At 38.3% G+C, this 21,102-nt stretch overlaps 2 protein-coding genes across 2 annotated transcripts in view; one reads left to right on the top strand and one right to left on the bottom strand.

Annotated features, from left to right (window-relative positions):
- KLF11 (KLF transcription factor 11) overlaps positions 1-13,101 on the top strand; it is a 469,199-nt gene extending 456,098 nt beyond the window's left edge. Inside the window, exon 5 of the transcript XR_011336828.1 lies at positions 13,091-13,101. The gene's annotated coding sequence lies outside the window, so the exon portion shown is untranslated. The remainder of the gene's footprint in view (positions 1-13,090) is intronic.
- Positions 7,798-21,102, bottom strand: part of NOL10 (nucleolar protein 10) — a 52,674-nt gene continuing 39,369 nt past the window's right edge. The window contains exons 18-21 of the mRNA XM_069850510.1: positions 19,865-20,038; positions 19,224-19,471; positions 13,921-14,023; positions 7,798-10,759 (exon numbers count right to left, since the gene is read on the bottom strand). Of these exons, the coding sequence (XP_069706611.1) occupies positions 10,640-10,759; positions 13,921-14,023; positions 19,224-19,471; positions 19,865-20,038 (645 nt within the window). The 3' untranslated portion in view covers positions 7,798-10,639. The remainder of the gene's footprint in view (positions 10,760-13,920; positions 14,024-19,223; positions 19,472-19,864; positions 20,039-21,102) is intronic.

The following is a 21,102-nucleotide window of genomic DNA, read 5'->3' as shown; positions in this document are numbered from 1 at the left end:
ATGTGCCTTCAGCTTCAGGCAATTGCTGGTTTAAGGGTTTCTTGAATTGGGGATGGCATCCAGGTTCTCAGGTACAGTAAATCTCAGCATCTTTCACCCCTTCTAGGGTACCTAAGTTTTTGGCCTCCATGATAGTCTAAGATGACCAGTTTCACAATGTACCTATACATCATATAAATAAATATTCCATATGTTTGTCTTAGACTTGCTATCCGATAAATTTTATTTGATTGCACCTGATTTTACTTTATGAAGAGTATTTAATAGTAGTTTTGTAACCTTCCTCTACATGCTATCCAACTATTTTATAGGCTTCTATCATATGGCTGCTTTGCTGTCTTTGTTCCCAAGCTGAAAAGTCCTGCACTATTTAATCATCATTTGCAAGGAAACTCTCCATGTGTCTTGTCAAAACTGCTGTTTCTCTTCAGTACACAGTTATACTACACCCTTTTCTAAAGCGAGGGGGTCAGAACTACATGTAACACACAAGGTACAGAAGCTCTGGGGGTTGAGGTACAGCATAGATATAGCACAGGGCTGCACATAAACCCCTGGGAAACCCCACTGCTACCCTTCTGTCAGTTAAACTGCCCATTTGCTGTCACCCTTTCTTTCTTATCTATAACAACTTGTTAACCCATAGGAGGACCTCTCCTCTTACACCATGACAAATGACAGATACCAAGCAAAAGGCAAAATATATTATTAATAGCATTTCAGAAAGTGGAGGGCACTGAATTTTTTGTGTGTTTAAGGATATCACAAACATGGGGCAGCTTCCTTACAAGGAGTAACCAAATAGCTCAGGACTTCAGTCAGGAAAAGAGAACTTCTTCCTGAGTGTTGTCACAAAGAAGATGAAAAGGGAACAGCTATCTTACCGTTTCCTCAAAGCCAAGAGCTGGACTGAAGCTCAGGCAAAGCCACGGAGCCAGACACAGCACAAGCAATAGGAAGTGTCTCACCATGCAGTGGCAGTAGATGTAGTGGATGCTAAAATCTTTGGGCTCCAAGAAGAAGGTGGAAGAGTACACAAAAACTGAGGTATAAAGGACACAGAAACCATATCCAGCTAAGTCTGATCTCAAGCTCAGTGCTGATAGCTGAGTAACTATTATGTAGAAGACACTGCTGTTGAAACAAGTGTTCCATCTCCAAGCAGACATGGGCTACACACTAACTATGCACTGTTCAAAGAAAAGCTTTTTGAGAAAAGTACAAACTCATCTGAAGCTGCAGATTTTCATCAGGTGTTCATCTCCCCCAAAGCCCTCTCACAGTTCGCAATCCCATTGCCCTTGTCTAATCCTATAACCACATAAGAAACCTACAGATACTTAACCTGTTCTGCAGGGGAAACTTCAAAGCCTTTCACATATAAAATGTAATCAACAATGGCATTTAAGACCTGAACAGTTCCTGATTGTGGCTGGAGACTTCTTTGCGAGCAGGAACCATATAGTTTCAAGGGCACAAACCACTCAAAAGTAGACTCTGCTGGTCTTCCTTATATAATAAGAAGTGAAACAGAAGAAGGAAAAAAAAAACCGGGAGAGTTGTTTTGGTTATTTATAAATATTTTTTAAGGATTCTCTTCTTTCTCTTTCAAATTGTATCTCCTTGGAGAAAAGGGTGTCTTCACTTTAAATCCTTAGCAACAGCAACAGGGGCACAGAGATGTTTTGACAAATACTGCCTCTAATTAAGTTACCAATTTTAGAGGAGGGAATGCACCTTTTTTTTCCCCTGCCTTATACCTAAGACAGAGCCCATTTGCATTTATCCACCCTCCTGATGTACGATGTGTCATACTGTCAGAAAATCAAAGCAAATATGTAAAAGGTCTTGTTCATCAGAACAGACTGAAACTTCATCTTCTTCCCATGCCAGTTAAGACAATGTTCTGAAAGAACCACTCAGTGGATTCAGAAACTTTCACCTTGCTCGTCCAAGACATAGTCCTCACATGATCCGACCCTTCTCATTTTGGGACCCATCATAACACGTACATTGGTAACGGGTGTGAAGCAAAGGAGCAGTAAAAGCCCTACAGCGCTTCTTGCACCCTCCTTCCACTTTGGAAAATTACTGGGCAACTAGCAACTGATCTATGCAAATCATACAGCAGATTTGACTACCTGAGGAGAGCACCCTGCTAGAGCAGTGCGCCTCTGTTGCAGAGCAGGAATCGTGGGTTTCACTGTATAGCCATCATTAGGGGTCATGGCAGCAGCTGTTAGGGCTAGTGAATTCATCACACCTAAACAGCCATTTTCCCTTTCCTGGATGCCAGGGGAGGTTCAAAAATTTTTCATGGAAAGGGTCATTGAGCACTGGAACAGGCTGCCCAGAGAGGTGGTTGAGTCACCTTCCCTAGAAGTGTTTAAGGGACAGGTGGACGAGGTGCTGAGGGGCATGATTTAGTGTTTGATAGGAATGGTTGGAATCAATGATCTGATGGGTCTTTTCCAACCTGGTGATTCTATGAATAGGATATGCTCCTTCTCTTCGACTCCACCACCTGAACAAACCACACCGACCAGTAAGCCAGGTGGTACCTTGCAACTGTCACAGTAAACATGCAACCAACACCATCTCAACACAGGCAGAACTCCTTTGATGTCAGTGAGAGTTGCTTGCGTCAAAGCAGCAGGATTGACCTTGTTGTTCTGGAGGCTGTGTAGGTGGAAAAAGACAAGGACTGCAGGTGGAATAAAAGCCCAAAGAAAATTAATTGAGAAATTGTACAGTAACAGCTCAAAGCTCTGTATGTGGGATGAAAGCTGGCTTATGCTTAATAAATCTAAGAAATGATTCAGTAACAGTTCATCCTGTGCATTGGGTTCCCTGTAATTAAAGTAAGCAGCATCCATGAGAGCCAATACAAATTAAGAACCAGTCGTTTGAATTAACTCTCTGCCTTTGGGCTGCTTTAGTTATGTATCAAAGTAAGAACTTTTGTTTGAGAGAAAAGTGAGTCTTTACTAACAATCGCATGTTAATCAACCCAAGCTACCGATCTGTTCTTGAGGGATTTGCAACATGGTCACCATAGCTAGCTTGCACAGTATCATTCCTTCTGTGCTAAAAACACAAAGAGACCTCATTGATATAACAGAATTTCCCTGCTTCAATGCTTGAAATGCACACACAAAATGGTGTTCAAAGAAAACTGTTTGAGCAGCTTTTTCTTGCTCTAGTTTGAGGCATTTACACTAGATGGTTTGAGAGACCGGCACTGAAATTCCTCAGAGCCCTTGTTTATTTATGTCTGTCTGCTTCATGGCTTAGTCCTGCTTTCTCTGAACCCAGTACCCTGCTTTACTTTCAGACACTCTTGATATTTACGGAAGAAAGTAAAATTACTATGGACAGTTTTGGTTCTATTGCTTTTCAGCTTAATGGTGAGGAACATTGCCTAGGTCCCACGTGGATCTTGTGGTACCTTTCTGAAACACCAAAGATATTTCTAGATACATCAGCCTCAAAATGCACTGACATACTGAAGGGTTTCAAGAAAGAGGAGGAAGACTGCTCAGAGAATGCATGGCAGAGGGAAACCTAGGAGCATGGCTATTGTCAGGTTCTTAGAAGGACAGACTTGTGCTGAAGATTATTGAGCTGTGGTCCAAGCAGGGATGGGACTGTGTTCTGAGATTCAAGCACCTTTGAACTCTGAGCAAGCCTACAGACCAGTCCAAATTCTTGTGTTAGCCAAGAGGCAGAAATTTTGACCTCTGAGAGTTACACAATCTATTACAGTAGAAGTTTGTTGGCTACACGAATACTTTATGCAATGACAGATTCAAAAACCCATCTGGTTCCTCAGCCTAGTTTGTATCTTGATGTTTAATTTTAGATGCCCTAAAACTCAGAAGCTCCAAAAGCTTCCTGTGATTAAGAAATTATTTCCACTTAGCTGCTATCAGTTAGTTTTCACCAAATGCCAACCACACTAGAAAAAACCACATCAGCACTGATAATAATTTTCACCCCCACTATCTTACTTAGCACAGAGATTAGTTTGCTGTTAGGACTTAACTAAAGATAGCTTGAAGAAATTAAAAGGTTGTCTAGCAAACTCCCTATAACTGCTCTGTCCTCTGAAAAGGGTTCAACTAAAACCTTTTTCCACCAATCGAAAGGAGGCTGGGAAACCTGAAAGCTGCTGTGGGTCATTTTCTTGATGCTGTCAGTATCAAAACACGTCTTCCCAGAAGGAAGTAAGATAGAAAGGTTCAGACAACTGGGTGCATCAGTGGTCACAAGCTGCAGGCACCTCAGACACTCACTGACTCAGGCCTTGTGATTAGATAATGCCAATTATCCAATCCCCAGTAACTCCAGATGTTGAGGGGAGGACCAGAAAAAAAAGAAGTTTGAAAGAGTTTGCACTACTGTTTCTACCTGACCAGCTCTAATAGTTTTGTCATGCTGGCTGGAGGAATCCAGTTTTTGAAAGACACTGAAGTGCAAGAAACCAGAGCAGATCAGGTCAAGACTGTGCCCTCTAGGAGAAAAGGGTAGTAAAATTAAAACCTAGAAAAGTCTTCACTGAAAACCCTAAAACAGAGCACATCAGTTTCAGTTCTTGAAAATTTGACGTTGAAAAGTTCTTTTCTCTTTTGGAAAGTGTTTTAAGGGAACCATTTGGCCAGATCTCAGGTTACTTTCCACCTCTCCTCTCTCCCTTCTTTCCCAGCTGCTTTACTGACTGCCTTACTAGACAGTTACACTTTTTTTCAAACTATCTCTTTCTATGAAGTTCCTCTAATTTCATGGGGAGTGGTGACCACTTTGGAGGGAGGGTGAAGATCTGCTTCCCCAGATCTTCAGGGGCAAGGGGAAATAAGTCTTCACTGATACAAAATGTCAATTACTTTTCTGTGATTAAAAAGAAACACGCAAACATCACCGGAGACCAAGCCAGTCATACACTGTTGGGCACTGCTCTCTAGAAATTGCTTCAGTAGACATCATGCATGCATCATATAACAAGGGAAGCTAAGAGAGATCCTCTGGGAAAATGGTGAAGAGAAGCAGCTGCTTGTCTCGACTGTCTCGTGCCATCTTTGGGTATCCTGAGGCACAGTGTTCTCTCCACTTGAGAGCAGAATCTCCCCCATGTTGGTCACATTAAACCTCCACCGTATACTAGTAGCCCTGCCCTCTCATCTATCCTAAATGCCACCGCTGAAGTCAGCTTTCACTCCCACACTCCAGGGAGTTCAAGCATTTCCTGAATACCTGAATAGTCTCATACCTCCTCTCTGCTCTGAAGAAGTTTTCATCTTCCAGTTTTGACTGGAACTTCCCATGGTTTGAGAGACTGACCATGGAAATAAAGGATCATCTCCTTCCAGTTCTCCTAAAATAACTTTCTTTAAACTTATCAATGCTTCTAATTTCTTCTGTTAACTGGCTAAACTACAGTTAATTTAGTGTTACTAGTCCCCAGCTACATGCACATGTGGGATATTACACCCCATGTTCTTGACCTTGTCTATACTAGTAAATGGAACAGCGTCAGGCCCCTTCGTAAGCACAGGAGCATATTCATCTATGATCTGCTTCTAGTAATATTTAAATTATAGCAATGCAGTTACCATGGCATTGTGCAAATGTGATTTGTTGTAACCTGTTTAAAATACCTCAGATAGAGCATATTTATTTGCTGTGGAGATCTGTTTAAAATATTGCCTCATATTTTCAGGGCAACAGCGTCATAGCCCTGTTGGGCAACCTCCCGTTTACAGCTGGGAAAGGAGTAAAACACAGTAGCTGGGATGGGAGTGTTGTAAACTTGCCTTTTGATTCAGTTTATAAGAATATTAGAAAAATCCTAATAGACAAGATAATTACTTTTCCCAACATTGTCATTTGCATAAGATGATTAAATTGTTACAAGTAGACATGTGTCTTTTATGACCCCTACTGTATGCACTTCACTCCCGGTATAAAGTTGCAATATTATACAGGTAAAAGTAGGTAAGAAAATGCATTTACAGAAGAAATGTCGGTAAATGGAATGGATGTAATATTCATCACCAAAGTCAGATGATATAAAATTTGAATGCTTTTGAATGTTAAGCATTTTGTGTACTTGTACATAGTGTAATGTAATTGTGCACGTATGTAACTGTACCTTGCAATTGTACTAATGCAGTAGTAAAATTTTTGAAAAAAAATTAAAACACACAACAGCTCCACCAAAAACACCCAGACTCTTACTGAGGTAGAGCTAGCACACGGTACAGATGCACACAGAGCAGTAAGAGTGGAATTTTGGGGGGTTAAAACAATATTTTTCCCTGCCTATCACCAATGACACACACAGGAGCGCGAGCCAGACCTCTGAATCCCCACCAGGCACTTGGACGTCACAGCTCTCCACATCTCCAAGTTCACACAATTCCATTCTGCTCGAGATGTGCCCATACACAACCCTTCTGGTACTGCCATTTTAGTGCTCATTCCCAAAGCTCTGCTATAGCTGTAAAAATTTGTACTATAGATCCTGAAATTAATAGAAAAACTGAAGTGTAGATATAGGCACCCCACAAGAAACAGCCAGATGTTAAAACAAGAGATAATAAGTAGGAGAGACAGAGTAGCTTTGGCAGAAAACGCTGTAGGGAAGGGAAGGGTGGTTCCAGGAACTGGGAATAAAAATTTTGATTAGGGCTGGGCTGGTATTTCCCACTTCAACTGCCTAGTTTTCTCTTTAATAAGGAAATGGCATTTTCACCTTTTCTCCAGTCAGTGAAGAATTAAATGGGAACAAGGACTTGCCTTCATAGTTAAACTGACCCAAATGTCACTCGTAAAGCATGGTCACACCTGGAACAATAGGGTTTGAAATTCATACCTGATCTTGCTGCAAGATTATTGTACTTAAAATCTTAGTAAATGTAACTGTCAAAGGAAATACAGCACTTACCTCTGCAACTACTAGTTTCAAATGGTAGAGGAAAAATTACTCCTTTCTGAATATGCTCAGAGTTGATCTTCAGTCCTTGCACATCCAAGTCTAAAACACCAAGCAAAGAACAGAAGATGAGAGCCTGAAAACCAGTCAGCAACAGATATATTTCTGAATTTATATTAGTATGGATTATCTACAGTCGTTGTAGTTTTCATTTGCTTGTACAGAAACCATAGAATCATCAAATGGTTTGGATTGGAAAGGAACCTAAAGACCATCTAGTTCTACCTCCCACTGGATCAGGTTGCTCAAACATCAAACCTTGTCTTGAACATCCCCAGTGAAGGGGCACCCACGATTTCCCTGGACATCCTGCTCCAGTGCCTCACCACTCTCACAGGGAAAAATGTCTTCATAATAGCTAAACTAACATTACCATCTTTCAGCTTAAAACCATTACCTCCCATCCTGTCACTGCACTTCCTGATAAAGAGCCCCCCCCCAGCTTTCCTCCAGGCCCCTTTAAAGTACTGGAAAGTCATTTTAAGGTCTCTCTGGAGCCTTCTCTTCTCCAGGCTGAACAACCCCAACTCTCACCCTGTCCTCATAGAGGAAGTGCTCCCGCTTTCTGATCCTTGTGGCCTCCTCTGGATTTGCTTTAACCACTTCATGTCCTTCCTGTGCTGTGGACAATTTATTTTATCTCTGCCAATGTTTATTTATAGGGAGCTTTTGAAACAGTTTCTCACCACTAAATTCCCCTACACATGTAACAATCCACAAGGCTACCTGACCACATCGATAACCTCTATGGTTTGTAAGAACCTCCAAGTCTCTTAAAAAGACTTACAGTGATGGGGACATTCACTGATCCTTGTTAAAACCCAAGTCCACAGTTTCTTGGATTTAGCAAAAACCAGTACAAATCAGTCGGTACCACAGGACACTCACACGTATTTCGTATGGAAGTGCCACTTACAGAACAAACACAAGATAACACGACATATTATCCATAGAAATTTTCCACTAGCCCCTACGTGGATCAAGGATCTGGGCCAAATTAAAAAAATAAAGGAGGAAGGATGCGATACTAAAATGCAGTTAACACAAGCAGAGCCATCAGAGAGGATGGGGCAGAGAGAGAACACCGGAGTTATAGCTGCGGCAATGGGTGTGAAAATGAGCAATACTTACCTTTACAGACAGAATGACTTACAAACCACGTCACAAGGTTTACAGTTACCCACCTAAAGAGTCTTTAAAACATGGGAATTTTTTCCTCTGGTTGTGTAAACTACAAGTTCTGCTAAATCTGATTATTTTCTGCAGGCTGTACTATATATTGTTCATTTTGGTGACAGAACAGGACTACTTCTTCATCACAAAGAGTCAGTCATTGCGCAAAATGGGCTTTGAAATACAGAGATAACAATCAAGACCTAAAGTTTATTAATAGATTTATGTGCTTTCATTCAGCTTAAAAAGCCCATACTTCCCAAGATCAGAAAAAATATGTTAGCTATGGAAACAAGCCAAAAGAAGTATTTAATCTTCATGAAAGAGATAAAAAGATAGAACTACCAAGTGATTCACCTGAAGGATGGGACAAAGGGGGAAAATGGCTCTAGTCAATTTATACTGTATGCCTCTTCATCATGCCCTACAACCAATCATAGAGTCATAGGGGTGCAGAGGTCTTCTGAAATTCATTAATCCATTCCTCCTCCTCAAGGCGGGCTCCACTATACCTGTGGGGTTTCTGCAGATGTTTAAACTGAGATCACAAGTCTTTTAGTGGACATTGCTCAGCCTCCCAGGTAAACTGTTGTTGAGGACTGCTTTTACTGTCCTCCTGCATCTGAAAGTCAGTTTTTTTTCCCCGGAATTCAAGTCTATTACTCATTTTTCCATATGGAGACATAGAGAACACAAACATAAAAGGCTGCTGCGAAGCAAGATGGAGTGATTTGAAAGCTGTTACATCCTCCTTCACAACTCTTCCTGAAGCTGGTAACCTCAAGTCATACCTACTTTGAGCTACTTACATAAACAAACCCCACGAGTATAAAAACGTGTATATTATTATTGTAATATTACTATTTCTGCAGGGGAATATCTTAAATCACATTTCACTATTTCATTCATACATTAAAAACCAACAATGTGGTACAGTGAATTCTTTTGTTGTCTTGTATATAAACTGATGGATGCTCTCTGTTTCACACAATTATACCAGTCACAGGCATACTACTTGGCTTGGTAAAAGCATTTTGGAAAGAGCATTACACAAATAGTTGTGGCTCAATGTGTGTTCAATGACTAACAGCCTGTCTGAAGTTAATTATATTACTTGTGGAGAATGAAAGTCCTGAAGTACAGGTGATGCATCAAACCCAAGGTATTTTCTTAATTTGCCAGTATTTCACTCACACTTAACCACTATCTATAAACTTATTTATAGGGAGCTTTTAAAACTGATTCTCACCACTAATCCCCTTACACATGTAACAATTCACACGGCTACCTGACCAGATCAATAACCTCTATGGTTTGTAAGAACCTCCAAGTCTCTTAAAGCGATTTGCAGTGATGGGGACATTCACTGATCCTTGTTAAAACCAAAGTCCACAGTTTCTTGGATTTAACAAAACCCCCTAATTTATAATGCCTTTTAAAAAGTGATAAAAAAAGGGATCAAATGTAAAAATTAATTTCTTTGCCTTAGTAGTGAACTACATGCAAATAATGGGTTTGCAAGATAAAAATCAAGAACAGATGCTGCAACAAGGAGGTTAGCAACAAGCATTCTGCTGGGAATCAAAAAGACATGGAAAAGAACCAATCATTTTCTTAACAAAGGTTCTAGTTTTTAAAGTTATTCAACTAAACTAACTTTTTGAAGAACAGGAGGCTACTGGCATGGCATTAAAGTGCTTGTTACACAAACATGTATCACTTGATCTGTGCTGAACCATAGGTGACTTACCAAAACATACTCAAGCCGGTCCTAAAGATTCTGAGTAAAGGCAATATTCAAAAAAAATTAACTTAAGACTATCTTTCCAAGATTCCCTTTTGTATATTGGTGTGGCAAGAGAGGTCACCTTATACAGTGAGTTAGATGAACCTAAATTGGGCATTCTCAATTGCTTTCCTGACAACCACTGTACCTCCTCTCGCTATTAAGGCAACCCAAGAATATAAAGTCAAAGTCAGTTTTTGAAAAACACAGTTGTCTGTTATCCTTCAAGAATCATAGGAGGAAAAAAACGTTGTGCCCTTGTAGAGATAAATTTTTAGACAAAATAACTTATCCTTGATCTATCTGAGCAGTCACAAATACAGATTTTGGAAAGCAAAACCCCACAGCTCAAGTTAAATAAAAGACAGGCATCCTCATTGTATACATAAATTCTTACACAGAAAATATCCAGGGTTACATAATAACCAGTTGCTGGTGATTTCTGCACAAATACAGTTCACACTGGAGTTTATAAGACATCATACTCGGAGTGTCCTTTGGTCAATACTTTTACTTCCATAAACTTTTAAATAATGAATGCAGGTTTTAGCAAGTTCTGGGTTTTGTGTTCACCAATGAATAAAAACACAAATACATTGGCACTGTGTCCCAATTTAAAGAAGTCCCTTTTTCAAATGAAAAATTATATAAAAGAAGTTTGTTTTTTAAAAAAAATAACATAAAATAAATCAATGAAACAGTCGTCCTCTTCCACGTTTGCTCTTTAGATGATTGGCAGAACGCCTAAGAATTTTTCTCTCTTGACGATGTTGTTTCTCAGCTTCCTGCTGTCTCCTTTGCTGCTCCGACTGGAATATTAAAACACAAATAGACTCAGGTTCTTGTAAGCTTACATATCACCTCATTATTCAAGTATCTCTATATCAAGTCAGAATCCTGTTAGTGAAATCTGGAAATGTTACTGTAAATGGTCCCACGCTATCTTGTCTTTTACCATAGCTGTTCATTCTGGGTATCCCTCAGAATTATCATTTCAAGTAATTCAGAGTAAACATTTAAGACAAAGACGCTAAAAAACAGTGAATAAAATTATGCATTTCAAATGAAAACAGATGTCTAACAAAAGACTGTAAAATCACACTGCAGAATTTATGTTTCAAGGACTTTAAGAAGGTAGAGCACAATTTGAGGCTATTTAAATCCTACTTTGATTAAGTAGGATTACCACATTTAAAATTTGGATAAATGCATTTTAAAAAGACAGAAAGAACAGTTAAATTTGCTGAAACATACTGGTTTTCTAGAAAGCATTCTTAGAAATTCTTGGAAATCTTTGATATGCTGTATGCAATTCTAGAAAGACTTCCCACATGAAAATTTATAATCTCTGCTGCTGTGGCACGTGCTCTATTAATATTCTTTTTCTTCATCAAAAACACACTGAAAGGGTTTCATTTACATCCCACATAGATGAAATGGCTCTTAAAGCAAAAAACTACTATTTTCCTTGGAAAAGTAAGGCTTGTCTTCAAACTAAGCATAAATTGTAACTGTTGGACTGGAACTGTCCACGCTATAAAATAATCCAGAAATCATGGCAATTTCTACAGCAGCACAGGATAAGTGCATTAACAACATGACAGAATTACTGGACATGCAGCAGTATCCCCACAGAATTGTGCAGCAACAAGCCCATACCACCAGTATCATGATAATGAAAACTAGTTATCTTTAGATTTTGTTGAAATTTATTGACTCGTTTTGACTTTGAGTAAGGAAATAAGAAACCCACCATGTGAAAACGTAAGTAATTTCTCTGTCTTTCCAGAGTTTGTCTGAAATGGTCTTGAGAAATCTTACTTAATACAATGTTGACTGCTACTGTTAGTATACTTGATTTCCATTTCAGGCTTCATGTTGGTTTTTTTCCTTTAATAAGTCCTCTATACTTCCCTAGTAGTGTAAGTACTTCGCTTTTTAGAAACCCCACTATTTTGTTCTATCTATTTGTTATGACAAAGCACGTTGAAATTGAAAAACAGGATGCCACACTGCAGGAATAGTATTAAAATCCTGAAACCTAAACCATGAAGTACTAATGAGAAACTATTTAATTGCTGGATCTGTCAGTGGTTCCTGGGCATTTGGGAGGCTGCTGACATACCACAACTGTAGCAGGCACATTCAGTCTCAATTCCACTGCCTTATAAGATCAAGTGATACCAATCCCGTGGAATCACAATTCTCTCCCCTACTAAATCTTTCTACCTACTCCTAAATACACCTTTGCTTTAAGGAAGGGGCATCACAAAGCAGACTGTGACGATCAGAGTAACACTAAAATCCCTTCTTTTGTCTTGCCAACTTCATCTCTTCATCCTCTGAAAACTAGTGCCAAAACACAGTACATTGTATAGCGTGACTTCTTCCTAGCTGTCCCTGATCCACTCCCTGGGACTTTAGAACATGTATACAGGGTCTGCTTATCTGAAAGACAACTTTTAGGTCTCATTTTGCTATTCTGTTGATGGAAGACACCTCTATTGTAGATGCGTTATTCTTTTAATTAGATTTTTAAATAACTTTCTACTGCAAATGAGCATAAAGCAACATCCGTTAACAATGAGAAAAAAATCCACGTACATTAGCAGAAACATAATTAAAAAACTCAAAGCTATAGCCTGTCTGATGGAATAAAGTAAAAATGACAATCCAAACCACTGCCGTATCGGTCTTCTTCCACTTTACTCCCACACCTTCATGGAACTGTTAGCTAAAGGTGACAGTTCATTGTTCACCACCAACTATAAGAAAACTTGTGGCTTTGGGCTTTCTAAGTTACAGCTATTGTAAAAAAAGGCTGTGGTTTTGAAGCCTGGCAAAGACCATTTAATTGGCTGGAAATCACTAACATATCAGTTAGAGCAGTTGGTAAAATCTCAAGAATGGTTATCCTACACAGCACTGCAGAGGAATATGTGGCTTATTCCACAGTTAACACGTTTTAAATTCCAGCAATGCAAGAATCAAAAACAGATGAAAAAGGACATCTGCAAACAGACAATATTCAGGTGAAACAAGTAAGGTCGAAATAGTCTGGTCAATGTGTCTATTTTAATTTCTTTTTCAGGCATAACAATGTGACAACCAAATAACTACTTAGCCATTCTTATGACAAGAATAATATTTGACCACTGCTAAGAAGAAATGGGTTCTAGCAAAGAGGCTGACCTGAGGAAAACCGGTTTAACTGAAGTACACTTTGTCAGCCCAAGTATAAATTAATATGGGTCTTCAGCTTTTATAATGTATCTTTTCTTCAATTCTAAAGCAATTCTCTAGCAAAAAAACCCCAAACCCTAAGTGTTCTACAGCAGTAGCAGATGCACACATGCATTTAACTCTGTTCACACTATAATGTAACCACCTGTCTGTGATCTACAAAATTCCTTAGCATGGGAAATCAAAACCCCTTGGGAAAGGTAAATAGGCAGTAGCCAGCCACACACTTCAAATGGAATTTGGCAAGTAGAACAGGACTAGAGCTCGTTCTTGTGACCTGCGTTACACAAGTCCAACAACAAAGGTGGTTAGGAGCTCTGTTTTTACTATATTGTGACCTAGCAACACTATCAGCCAAGAGAAAGCCTGTCTCCTACAGCATCCTGATTGCACTTGGACCTGAAGACCAAGATCTAATCAGTCTTGGGACAGAAGTCAGGTAAGGTCACAATCTCCTGATGGTATGTCTGCAAATAAATTATTAAAACATGGAAGCCAGTATTCTCCACCGGAACACAAGATTTTATGAGTGCTGCCTGAGTTATAAGGGTATAAACACACAGAGTACTACCGGAGGCTTTCATTCTCTTGGCAAGAAGCAGAAGTGCTGGCAGCTTATAAAGAAATGAAGAGGGACATTTGTTTGACGGTTTTAAAGTTCCTGTTCTTTCATGCAAAAACTAAAGTTACTTGTGAATTATCTTAAAAAATTATATATATAGCTCACCTTCTTTAATTTGAATGTTGCCTGTTTGCTGCCTACTGTGGTATCAGCCACATCGAGCGTGCCAAGTTTTTCTTCAAGCTTTAAACGATCTCCAAGAGTTTTCCTGTGGAGAATAATTAACATTAGTTCCTATTCTTGCCATCTTTTTACTATAACAAAGGCTGATAATGTAGTCAAAACTTATCTCCATTTCTCTGAATCCTTGAAATGCCATAACCCTAAAAAATAAATATTCAGTAAACAGAACAGAAACATGAGATCAAGTCATTCCCTTGAGGTATTGCTTTCAGTAGAAACAGTTCTAAAATTTATGTAAAGTTTACTGGTTTTCCTACTAAAAAAGCAACGGGACTCTAGTTGAGAAAGAAACCACACCCTCCTATTGCTATAGTTTTCTATTAAATGTTAGAAAAAGTCAGGAATATTCAGCTGCAGATAAATACACAAAAAAACAATTAAGGCTAGATATACTCAGTTTTCTTGAAATTTTATCATTTCTGAACTGGAAACACTTTTGAGGGAAATAATCTTGACTACACATCACAATGAACTCATCACTGAGTGAATTACTTCACTGTAGAGACAAACTACGTCATCCAAATAAAAATGACTGGACACTGCGCCTGCAACAGTCTAATACAAAGAGTTTCCAAAAAAAAGGAACAACACAAACAAGCGTGATAAATAAGACAGACCCTGACCCCAGAGAGGATCTCCACATGAGCACCTTCAGGTGCTCGGTGCTTCATCAGTCAGCTTGTGTCAGCGAACTGGTGTAGAGTCTCTCCCTCGGGCATGGAAGTCCAGCATTTCCATGGAGAAGGAGGTAGTTGTGGCTAAAACTCATACAGCTTCAGCTCTCCTCCACTGGAGGATAATGCCTCTACAAAGGCAAAACACATCGATGTGCCCCAGTCGCTCCAGGTTGTGAGCAGGTATCTAATACTAGCTTTGCTGACTCCAGTTTAGTTGGGCTGTAAACTGGAACAGCTAAGGAGAGGAAATACATCTTGTTCTCAAATAGCCTCCAGGCACAGAGGTGAGGCAAGCAGGAACAGTGCTGGCTTCAGCCAACCTCCCTAAAGGCACCTGTGAGTCCTAACATGGGTAGTCCTTCTACAATGTGGGCTCTACGAGCAGGTAACGCCACCCAAGAATACGATACAGACACAGCATCATCAGACAAATTCACTCTGTGATGCGCTCAGAAAACTTCTGTCTATCTGTAAATGAAATTAGTTTCTGGGAATTTGAGATGCTGCTATTAGTGTCTTATTAGGTCTCTCTGAAGAAGCCCAAGAGACATCTTTTGTACAAGCTTTAAAGAGGAAAATAAGTCATCACAAAAATACAGAGGATTAGCAGCCACCAAAGTCAATGGCATTTACTATGGATGAAGGGCTCACGGACTGTGGTCGATGCACAAAGTCTCTGAAGTCCGCTGAATTTTGGTTAATGAGCCATTTTATGTAACAAAGACTTTTCAGATTAACCATGAAAAATTACTGTCAAGAATTACTTTATTTCTCATGACTAGGTACTTTGATTGTATTTTCTTTCTGTAGTATATTTTTCATTGAGTACATGTAAAAACTTGTTCCATCTGTGTGAATTGGGAAGACAAGCTCTAAGCCTTAGAGCTAACTATGGCAGCAGATCAGTCACCGACACTGTGGTGGGATTTCTACATTCAAGTGAAGTCCCATTTTACTCCCCTTTGAAAGTGAACTGGAGAAATATGGCTACTACCCAGCAATTATTTAGCATGACTGCCTAGATACCGCTTCAGTCAGGAGAAAAATTAAAATGAGGAGATAGATATTAGCAAAACGCTGCAGGGTTGCAATTTTACTGAATAAATGCAGGTAAGGCTATATTTATCTGAAAGTGTGCAGACCTCAAATGATAATGAGTTGCACACACTGATACACAAACACAATAGCTTGCTTCTTTGGGGTTTTTTTTATAAATAATTCTCAACAAATTGATTCAAGGGGTACATTAACAGTGTTATTAAAAGCAAATTCCCCTGCCCTACAGTAAAAAACAAACAAACAAACAAATTGCCAAGGCTCTTCTCTCTTCTTTATTATAAAGAGAACGGTTTAGCAGGATTTTTCCTGCTATTCTACTTTAGCAATACCTAGGAATGCCAGCTATGTTTTTGTTGACTTTCTTGACCACCCCTGGAGATGAACACATCGACTGTCATACTTTTTATAAAGTATGACTAATGTAGTTTTAAATTTTCACAATCTCTAATTTCAATATTAAACCTCTTAAAGGGACACTGAGAAAATCAGAAGAGCTCTTGGCACACCAATAAAACCCCTTTCCTTTTACGGATTCCCTTTAAGTTATTACATTGGGAACTTCTGCAGTAAGAAAACAAAGCAAACTTTTGCATCTCTGCTGATGTATTCAGGTTTTCATGTGTAAGCCTAAGAATGCAAAAGCAGAAAACGAAATGTAGATAGATTTGAGACAAGGTGGTTTTTACAGCCATGAGTAAATTTTGCAGCTTTCCTGCGCAAAGAAATGCACAGACTGTTGGTCTGTGAAGAATTTTATAGAACACACCACTTCTTTAGAAGCTGGGCTTGGAGCCGTGCTGAGTCAGGAACATGTCGAAAGAAACACCCAGTTTTATATAAGTCATAAACTGTTTCCTCAGGTAGAACATTATATGATTAGAGAAAAAAAGAACACCTAACCATTAAGTGCATAGTGAAGGTATTAAGGTACTTAATTATATTGGTCACAGACCATCATTCCATAACTGGGATAAATCAAATCAAAGACAAACATGCCAGCCTCACCAGATTGTACATGCCACTACAGTCTTTCCAATTTTCAGAACATTACTTGAATTAATTATTTTTATGCTGACTACTTATCACCTAGTTAAGGCCAGCAGAAAACATATTTAGGTATTTTTTTCATAAAATCCTAATATGTAAAAATGCTCATTAATCAAACAAGTCAGCTCAGAACACAGGCTAGGTCATTATGGTTGCAGAATCAGATATATATTGTAAGAAACAGATATCAATAAGAATTTGAGCATTGAACAATGCTTGGATGAGCACAAATGGGATCAATGAATACAGAGCTAACTGCTTAGATTAAAACAAAAATAAAAATCATGGAAAGATAATTCAATGACAGCAACTCAAACATGAAGGATGTAATGCTGTCATGTTCATTTTTGTGTCATCCTGTTCTATTCTTAATTTCCTCTCCTTTTCTTTTTTTAATGTCATATTATATCCCATCTGTGCATCTGCCACACAGAGGGTATCTGATCTCAGCCACCCTAATCATGAGCCACTTGCAAAATATTCTACAGAGAATTAGCAGCAAATCTTAAGACAGATTCTTCTCTTCTCTAAAAGCACTCTTTTAAAAGTCTTTCCGTATTTGCTTTTGTTTTTCCTGAGCTGAAGCAATGATTTTTCTTCCTCTACACACCACATGAAAGAATTTATATTTTCCTGTGTCACACTGTACTAATTTTTTCCTAAATGTTTCTCTTCCTTACATACATCTTGTCTTATTTACTTAATTTTCAGTATCTTTGTTCATATTTAAGCCTTCCATGTTTTGAACAAAATTAAACCTTTACAAATTGAGTGTCCTTGAGAATTTACTTCAGAGGTCAGCAGCTGAACTTGTGTAAAAGAACAGTATGTGAGTAGGCTGCAGCCACACTGCCTTTTAGGGAAGTATTTCAAGCGTAACAGGAACACGGTGCCATTTGACCACTGTCTCAGGCTCCTTTCAAGTAATTTACTAAATCGAAGTCACTATAAATCCACGTAAAAAATATCCTTATCCTACAATACTCTGTCAGAGTGTCCAGCATGATTTTCTCCTGACAAAGAACAAAAAAAAAAAAGTAAAAAGTTGTTTCATCTTCTGGAAGAAAGAAAGAAAAATAATCAGAAGCAAGTTGATGGAGAAATCCAAGAAAGGTGAGAGTCCAGAATGAGTGCATATATTCAACATAAAGAATGGAGTAAAATCCCTTTGTGAAAACACTTGCTGATTAAAAACAGCTAAGGAAAACACAAGAATCTGTTCTGCAGAACTGCTATAAATCCCAGTGCATAACCACTACTACTTCTGTTTAAAGAGGTCTTACAAGTACCATGGGAATCTAAGACCACAAGACTACTGCAGAAACACCACCTCAGTAGTAAAGACCATTTTACACAATAAATCCTGTAAAAAGCCCACACGTTTAAAGGAGTTTTTATCAAATATGATTCTATGATTTATATATCTCTAGAAAGGTTCCATAATGAAACAGCTAGGTTGTAGAGTCAGTCATTAGAGACACAAAGAGACAGCCCCATTATATGTATTATTCACTTCCTTTTCTTTGACGGTATAATTTCATTCTAAGTAAAAACATAATGGCTATTACTAGATTCATCTAGCCCAGCAACTTGCTTCCAACATTAGTCAATATTCTGTTCTGCAATGAGTGTGCTGCAAGAACTTTGAAGCTATTGTCTTTCAATGTTTTAAAGTTAGTGACTACGCTCTACTAAATCTCATCTTCTGAAGGGCTAAACTCACCTCAAAAAAAGAAAAAAAAAATCAACGAGATTTGTAGGCAATTAAGCACCTCAAAGTGAAGTCCTTTAGTTTGATGTGCAGTACCAATTACTTCACCTGATCATCAATTCAAGGAATCCCAAATTAAAAAAAAAAAAATACAGTACCAATTACTTCACCTGATCATCAACTCAAGGAATCCCAAATTAGAAAAAAAACCAAACCGAAACTCCTCTTTTGTATTGCAAAAATAAAGAAAAAATGGTGAGACCTGACAATGTAAGAACATCATAGCTTTTTGAAAGTCTGGATAAATACCCAAACAAAATTTTTCTTTGACCACCTTGATCCTACCCTCAGAACAGTGACTAGTCATGCAGCATTCTACATCCTTCTAGAGAAGCAGATGAAACCCTTCCAGACTGTTAACCTAATACTGACACTGGTGGTGTTACATGTGAGAGCAGCAGTTAATCAAAACAGAGTAACAGATCTCTAAATATGGCTCAGAATATTAACCTCTTACTCATCTCATTTGCGCTCTCTGCCATAGTTTAAACATGACATTTAACTACAAAACAAATCTTTGAACAACTACGTCGCTTTTAGTTATATCCCTGAATCGCCAGATCCTGCTTTACTAGAAAGTGCTCCCAAGCCAAAATGCCATTGGCTTGTGTTGTAGAGAAATACTTGAGAATCATCCTCCCCAGCTATTAAAATAGGAACATTGGTCTTACTTCATTAATTTTTGTTTTTTGGCAGAGTCTTTGAAGCTTCTGAATTCTTCTCCTTCTTTAATCTCAAAAAACTGAGGATTCAGTAATGTTTGCTGATCCTCCTTGAACCTTTCCTGCCGCTTTACTTTTTCCTCTTGGCGTAGGAGCTTGCGCTGTTTCCTGACCTCTTCAACCCAGCCCTTTTCATCATCTGAACTCTCAGAACTTTCTGCATCACTTGCTTTTCCTTCTGGTTCTTCCTCCTCTTCCTGCAGACAAAAATAGTACAAAATAAGAAATAATCAACTAATTTTCTTTGAGCCATTCCTGCAATTAATGTAGGTGACAGCTTTTACATAGACACAGTTAAAGAGAACTAAAATTTGAACAAAAGTAGTAACAGCAAATGAAGCAGAAGATGTATTACAAAATCGTTTCCACCTACACAGTTTATGTTTTTCAAAACCATATGCACGTAGGCACAATATTGTTCACATATAAAAACTAGGGTAACATTATATATTACTCTTAATGACTCCAATTCATAAGACATTCTTGCATTGCCTTCATCTTTCCTTCTTTGCAGGGTGAAAAATCTGAATCCTCAAAATGAAGTAAAAAAAGCTCTCAATTTTTCCTAATCCAAATGGTAAATATTTTACCTGTTCTTGTGCTTCCAGTTCCTCTAAGAGCTTTAGTTTCCTCTTTCTTTTCTCACTTATTTTAGAAACAAGAGGGTTAAGTAGCCTAAATTCTTCACTCTGCTCGTCCACCTGGAAATCTGGATTCTCAAACATGACCTTAAAGCGATCATCTTTGAGAAGGCTAGGCAGATTCTGGAAAAGAAGCAAAGCATGCGTGAGTTATAAAATTCTGAAACAGACATTGGTAAAAGTAAGTAACACCTTTTTAATTAAACAAAACTGAAAACCAGAACATGAAATGCCAGCTGTTCTACCCTTCAGGATAAATCAAGATTTATGCTTATTATATTTTATTACTTTCACAAAGATCAAATAAATATCGTTCTAAGCTACCTGTAAGCAAGAGAGTTTTTTTATGCACATCATAGACACTTTAAATATACAATTACTAATATTTTTGAATTAGTGTTCCTCATACATTCAGCCAGCTAGTCTGGAGATGTGTTGATATCTATTGACTAATCAGCAGCACCTCCAAGGCAAATACCCTGCCTGAGGGGGGTGATTCTACAACATGTACAATAAATTATCAGGGTAAACAAGTCTTTATGCAACACTACTACTGTTTTACTGTAAATACATAAAAGTAAGTGTTTGCATACATCTTGTAACTCTTTCTTCACTGCCATTGCATAAAGATTGGAAAAAGCAGTTTCATTCACATAAAAATAAAATGAACTCTATGTAAATTCTGCTACTGTTGGATTAGGAAAAGTTCAAACTGCAATTTCAGCTTATGTGATTATTGTCATAATTTTAAGATCATTGAATAAACAGCTTTTTACTATAAAAAGCTGCTCTTTCAAATTACCAAACTTATACCAGCATGCCCACTCCACCCCAGCATTAAATTTGCATTGTTACCTATGAAGTTGAAAAAAAAATACAGAAAACAAAAAGTGTAAATTTCAAACAAAGAAAGTGTTGCAAATGTTTGACTTGCAGTCAGTCACACAGTCAAACATTAAATCCCGAAGCCTAAAATAAATTCCTTTTTATAGGACTCTAATGCCATTTCAGGAAAATAATCAGAGCATGCATTTTACGTATGCTCTTTTTATGCCACTTAACACAACTTATACGCATTCCTAGAGAAATCAGTCCCTGTTTATTGAACTTGCATTTCTACCGTAACACTGGCTTAGACAGTCTGCATTTAAGGTTAGTTCACACCTCTTACTCACTATACCACAAAG

Source organism: Phaenicophaeus curvirostris, chromosome 2 (assembly GCF_032191515.1).
Source record: "Phaenicophaeus curvirostris isolate KB17595 chromosome 2, BPBGC_Pcur_1.0, whole genome shotgun sequence".
Classification (NCBI taxonomy): Eukaryota; Metazoa; Chordata; class Aves; order Cuculiformes; family Cuculidae; genus Phaenicophaeus; species Phaenicophaeus curvirostris.
This window is presented reverse-complemented; position numbering and strand designations above follow the sequence as displayed.